At 32.4% G+C, this 6,831-nt stretch overlaps 1 protein-coding gene across 1 annotated transcript in view; it reads left to right on the forward strand.

Moving 5' to 3' along the window:
- LOC143589581 (cytochrome P450 704C1-like) overlaps window positions 1-3,495 on the forward strand; it is a 39,361-nt gene extending 35,866 nt beyond the window's left edge. Inside the window, exons 5-6 of the mRNA XM_077070304.1 lie at window positions 2,906-3,109; window positions 3,267-3,495. Coding sequence (XP_076926419.1) covers window positions 2,906-3,109; window positions 3,267-3,461 — 399 coding nt within the window. The 3' untranslated portion in view covers window positions 3,462-3,495. The remainder of the gene's footprint in view (window positions 1-2,905; window positions 3,110-3,266) is intronic.
- Window positions 3,496-6,831: the final 3,336 nt, after the last annotated feature.

The following is a 6,831-nucleotide window of genomic DNA, read 5'->3' on the forward strand; positions in this document are numbered from 1 at the left end:
TGTGCGGTATAATAATTCATTGCTCCAACATAACCAGCACCAGATCGAGATATTAGTTTGAATCTCTCGGATCTGCGGTATTCGCTAACGGCAGCGATAACGGGAGCCCATAATTTGGACATAGAAGTGGAAATTCGGTCATAGCTCCAACATAACGAGCACCAGATTGAGATATTAGTTCGGACTTACCTGAACCGATTGACACGTATGCTAACGTGGATTTAGGCTCGGTGTTGACGCCTATATTAGCACGTTTTCTTACAGCTTTCATTATCACCGACATAATACACAATGAAAGCACAAACTCAAACAACAATCCATACAATAGCAATTCTCTTCATTCTTTTTCTCTTCTTCATGTTTAGTACTCTCTTGAGTGAAAGTATAGAAAAATAATGAAGAGAACAGCTATTGTATGGATTGTTGTTTGAGTTTGTGCTTTCATTATGTATTATGTCGGTGATAATGAAAGCTGTAAGCAAACGTGTTAATATCAGCGTCAACACCGAACCTAAATCCGCGTCAGCAAACGTGTCATCCGGTTTAGGTAAGTCCTAACTAATATCTCAATCTGGTGCTCGTTATGTTGGAGCAATGACCGAATTTCCACTTCTTTGTCTAAATTATGGGCTCCTGTTATCGCTGCCGTTAGCGGATACCACGGATCCGAGAGATCCAAACTCATCAAACTAATATCTTGAATGGTGCTGTTTATGTTGGAGCAATGAATTCTTATACTGCACATCTATTATATATATATATATATATATATATATATATATATATAAGCCGATAATTCTTTAATAAACATAAGATTATCAACTTAGAATACCCCCAACTAAACATAAAAATAATAATAAGCCTAAGCTTGAGCTTAGTGACGACGGATATGTGTTGAAGTGAACACAACTACGGTTGGTAGTGGTGGCTAGGGATGGGAAAATTCGGTACTGGTACCGGTTGGTACACCGGTACCAAAATCGGTAGGTACCAAATCGATACCAAAGTTTTGAGTTTCGGTATCGGGACCTGGACCGATACCGTAATTTCCCAATTTTTTTTTACCTTTGGTACCGGTACCAAAAATTGGTGATTTTCGGGACCAGGACCGGTCGGTACCGGTACGGTCCCGATCTCATCCCTAGTGGTTGTTGATGGTCAAGACAGTTGGAGTTTGAAGAAATCGAAGAGCCTGATTTGAGATGTCGATAACGAAAGTAACCAAGAAATTGAAAGTTCGTTTGGAAATGCCAGTTTTCCCAAGTAAGCCCCTATAACTGATTCAAGATACCTATAATGAAACCAGCCAATAATTGAAAGTTCGTTTTGCACTGTCAATTTTCCCAAATAAGCCATGCAACCGAACGCCCTTTATCGAATTTTGAATAATAATATTATTGATAAATAAATAATATTAATAATAATAATAATCATAAATAACATTAATAATAACAAAAGAAAAGAAAAGAAAAAAAAAGAAAAAAAAAACCATAATAAGACAAAACTGGTGGGTTTTTCTAGAAAAACCCACTAACATAACGAGCACCCGTTTGATATAATATAATATAATATAATATACACTTTAAGAGCGTACCTCCGAACGTGTTGTGTCGGTGCCTGACACCAGCATCTGGGCGTACATCAGGTACCTAATAATAATAATATTTTAATACTAATAATAATATAAAAATTAATATTTTAATAACAATAATTATATGCTTAGAATAATATTATTTTAATAATAATAATAATATTTTAATAAATACAATAATAATATTTTATTTTATTAACAATAATATTTTAATAACAATAATATTTTAATAATATTATTAATATTTTAATAGTAATAATATAATAAAAAATTTAACAATAACGGTAACAATACGCGAAACCTAGTTTAAGTTTGGGAGACCCGATGAACCAGGGTTACCCTAAAACTGTTCAGGCTCATATCGGTGTTGTCTATATACTATGCATGGTGTAGTGTAACAGTCGATGCCTAGACAAATTTCAAATCGTTATCATAACGAAACCCAAATTACAATTAAATATAGTTTGCTTTTTCAAAAGTCCCTATAAAGTATAAACCGTCTCTCTTGATATCACACAACAAAACTAAACCAGTCATCAAATTTCTGTCATAACATGTACAACCATGTCCTAACATGTACTAAATAAAGATAAAACGAAACCTGGTTCAAGTCCGACTGACCGTTAGTGGCGTATCCCGGCTCCTCCTCGTCCGACTCCGGAAATAAATGGTTGTTGTTGTTGGTTGAATGAAGAGGGTGAGGGTGAGGTAAAAAAGAAAAAGAAAAGAGAAAGGATGGAGAGGGATGGGAGGGAGCCGGGCTCCAATAATATAAATAACCCAATACGCCGCGTATAGGTCTATACGCGGCGTATTAGATTACGATATGACAAGCCCGGCTTTTGCAGGCTAGGATGTCAAATTGTACCTCATAATACACCGCGTATAGCTCTATACATGGTACATTGTGTGGGTGTGATGGATGTCCCTAGCAGGACCCTTGGTAAATTACTTTTTTAGCATTGGGTCGGGCGAGTTGATAATTACATAAGAACAATATTAATTGGTGGTGTGAGTTTAGAAGTAGTTAGGTTAGGCTGTTAGGGTTTGTGAGTAATAATAATAATAATAATAATAATAATAATAATAATAATAATAATAATAATAAAACATTGACTACACTATTAAAGGGACATCTAAATTGGTGTAAATTTAGAGGTTGGTTAGAGTTTGAATTTGGCTTTTAAAAAAAAAACAAAACAAAGAAAGGAAAATAGCATTTATTACACTATTAAAGCAACATCTAAATTTGTTTTGTATCAACAATTAATTCCCTAACAAAGTCACAATTTTGAGATCATACAAATGATGTAGGATCCAAAGGTATGCTTTTCAGATGATGTTCTACCAGATGGTTGTCATGTGAATAAAGGGGATGTGGTAGCTTATTTGCCATACGCTATGGGAAGGATGAAGTTTATATGGGGAGATGATGCACTTGAATTCAAACCAGAAAGATGGCTTGATCAAGATGGTTGCTTCCATCCAGAGAGCCCCTTCAAATTTACAGCTTTTCAGGTTAGTATAATTAATATATTAATTGAGTTTTCAAAGGGCATGAGCAATTGAGTTTTGACATATAATAAAAGTTATTTTCAAACTATATATTTAACTAGTTATTAATTATATATATGTTGTATTAGTCAACCCTATTACCTTTCTTGTTCATACACAGGCCGGACCACGAACTTGTTTGGGTCGAGATTTTGCATATCGACAACTGAAGATAATCTCTTCAGTTTTGTTGGGTTACTTTGTGTTCAAGTTAAGTGATGAAAACAAAGTCCTAAGTTACAGAACCTCAATTAATATTCACGTTGATGGTCCATTGCAAGTTTATGTGTTCCGTAGAGCTTTCCTGAATCCTTGAAGCTACACTATGTATAACTTTGTGATGTCAGTCAGATGTATGTTCAGCAGAACATATATATGCATACTAGTATTGAACGTTTTCGTTGTAATATAAGAAAATGTAATGGTGTAACTATAACGTCTATGAATAATAATAACGTTGCTTGAGATTACATAACTTGTATGTTCATTGTATAGAAAAAAGAATGATATTCATATTACATAATACATCGTGCCGGGAGTGAAGCGAAGTCTAACTAACTACTACTTGCATGAAAGAGTTCTGTTTTGGCTTAGTGGCTAAACACTATATGTTACAGGCATGATGTACTTATTATAGTCGAACATAATATCATTAAACCAATTGCATTGTAGACTTGTAGTGCAGGTATAAAAGGAGTTTTGTTCAGTCCGTAGAATTATTCATTCAAACTACAAATTAGGTATTCGTGACATGCCATTAAAAACTTGAATCGTCAATTTTAAACAAACACATAGACTAAGTTGAAGCTTGTTTAATAAACAAGTTCAAGTCCGAGCTTGGAGTTTAAATATAACCATATCAGGGGCGTGCCTAATTTTAGGGGTGTGCTTAATGAAATTAAATATAACCATACTAGTTTGAGACCCGTCTATTACACAGGTAGTTCTTGAAAATACAATATTTAATAGATAATTGATATACAAGAAACAATAAACCTATTAAGCACTATTAATAAAGAATCGTTGTACAATAGTCTTTAAAACAATTTTAAAGTAAAAGATTATTATAAATATCAAATATTTGAAAAAAATAGAAAGTAAATACTAAATTAACAAATTTTGAAGCATAAATTTTTGAGAATGATAAAAATTATTTTACTATTATATATTATGAGATTTAATGTGGAAGTAACAAGTGACAAAATTTGTAACTTTTTATTAACGAGTATAGATATACATATAAATATAGATTAGGGGTGTGCCTAACTTTCTATTCATTTTTAGCAATATCATAGTTTAAATAAGGGAAAATTATTAAAATGTCTAATTTTGACCACCTTGGTCATGGTTTTGTCCAACACTTTTGAATTTTCCCCAAATGTCAATCAAAGATATTGGCAAATGTCAAGTGAAACTAACAATTCGTACTGAGATTATACATAGTGGACAACGCATGATAACATCTGATTGGATTTGCTACAACATATTTGGAGCATTCGATCACATGAAAATTAAAATTTTATGTATTTTAAATGTTCAATTTTATTTTCTTAATTTTTATTGTTTTTGTAGTGTTTTAAAATAAATTTTAGTTATTTATCTCTATTTATGAATTTAATATTACTATTGTTTTAATATACAATATATTAAAAAAAAAAAAGAGTTAAGTGTCATTTTCATACTTGTGTTTTGTTCAATTACGTAATTTTAGTATCGTTTTTGAATTTATTGCAAATGGTATTTCAGATTTATAAAACTTACAATTTTAATACATTTTTTCTAACCCCATTTATTTTCTTCATTAAGTCTGGGGTAACTTAGTTATTTTGTTCCTTTTTTTAATCATATTTCCCCTTTATATCAGATTGCTTTGATTTCTTACAGACCCAATCTCTTTTCATTATCATAAAATCCAACACAAACCCTAGATTTAATTAATTTTCCCCCAAATCTTGAGTTCATCCACACACCACCAGATCACACACAATCTTTCACATCTTCTCACAATTCACTCTGCTCAAATTCCCCCAGTTTGTCAAAACCCTAACCAAAATTCCCCAAATCCCTCAAAAAATTGGCGTGAATTGGGGATGGGAAGAACGTGTATAGAGCCATCAAATTAAAATCATCAGCATCGTCTGTCGATTACCGAAACCGTGAACCGCGAGCACGATTTCAGGATCTCCGGTTATTCGCTAGCAGGTCACGAATTCATGAGGGTTCACCGGATTCTTCCTCCGAAAGCAAAACCATTGATCCGTTTACGTGTTCGACCGAAGAGGACTCGGAATTTAACGGGTGGGATTGCTCCAGCGAAGCTTGCCGGAGAAGGATTGCTCCGATGGATCTATCTCCGACAAGGATACAAGTTTGATAGGAGTTGAATTATTTTTATTTGGTAGGAACTGTGTTGGGTACAAGGATAATTATTACAAAGATGAAGAAGAATTAATAAGCCGTGTGGCCGGCAAAACTCGCAGGACTCTGTTTGATGGTGCAGGAGATGTTGAATGAGGAGAATATGATTGAGAATGAAAGATTTCAAGATGATGTTGTGAATTTCATTTATTTGTAATCCTAAATGGATTTGGCATCTTTTTAACCCAAGAAAAAAGGATTTCAATATTTTTGTGAAATTGGGGAGTGTGATTAAAACAAAAGGAAAAAAAATTTAAAGAAAATAAAGAATTTATCGAATTACCCCTGACTTAACTAATAAAATATACCGGGTTAGAAAAAGTATTAAAATTGCAAGTTTTAGAAAACTAAAGTAGACATTTGCAATAAATTCAAAAACAATACTAACATTGCGTAATTGAACAAAACACATATATGAAAATAGAACTTAACTTTAAAGAAAATAAAAATAAAGTTTTAACTACATTGTTTCTCTTAATCATTACAAAATTAACACGAGTTTTAAAATCACTATCCAAAAAAGTTAAAAAAAGTCTCACTACTTACATGACACCGACATAAGAAAGCTTTCTCCAATTTGGCTTTGCTCTACTATGAATGCTCTAATAAATTTTTTTGCATTTAAAAAAATTAATACAAAACAAACTTCCTCTTTATTGAAATAAACACAATCATTATCTAGAAACTCTTCCAGCACAAATATCTTGCCAAAGATAAGCAAAATACAACATATAGAACAGACTAAACTTAGATCGTCATTAATTATGATTATCTAATACAGAAACTCTCAAGAAATCTAATACTCAACTAAGAAACCCTAAACAGACGATGAGCGTATATGAACTTTGAGAGGAAACGAGAGGTGAAAGTGAAAAAATATCTCGAATGACCTTCCAACCTTTTTTCTCTTCTTTAAGTAGCTAAGAAGATTATGTTTGTAAACTTCATAAAAGTCTTCTTTGAATCCAATAATAAATTTTTTAGTATTAAAATAATTGGTTATATTATGAAGAAGTAGGATATTTAACATATTTGAATTATAAGAGCATCTCCACCCATAAACCAATTCAAACGTCCATCTCATCGCCATATCATATTCTAAACTTTTCGTCAAAAAACCTCACTTTTCCTCCACCCATAAACCAATCTAAACCCCATTAAAATAATATATATATATATATATATATATGATTTGTGTGTAGTTGTTGTGGTAGGGCCACTACAAACCCACCACCCAAACGTTTGAGAATGCAAACCAAACGTAACAC

Source organism: Bidens hawaiensis, unplaced genomic scaffold (assembly GCF_021521415.1).
Source record: "Bidens hawaiensis isolate Kalapana, Puna unplaced genomic scaffold, B.hawaiensis_p1.1 tig00037638_1, whole genome shotgun sequence".
NCBI classification, from domain to species: domain Eukaryota; kingdom Viridiplantae; phylum Streptophyta; class Magnoliopsida; order Asterales; family Asteraceae; genus Bidens; species Bidens hawaiensis.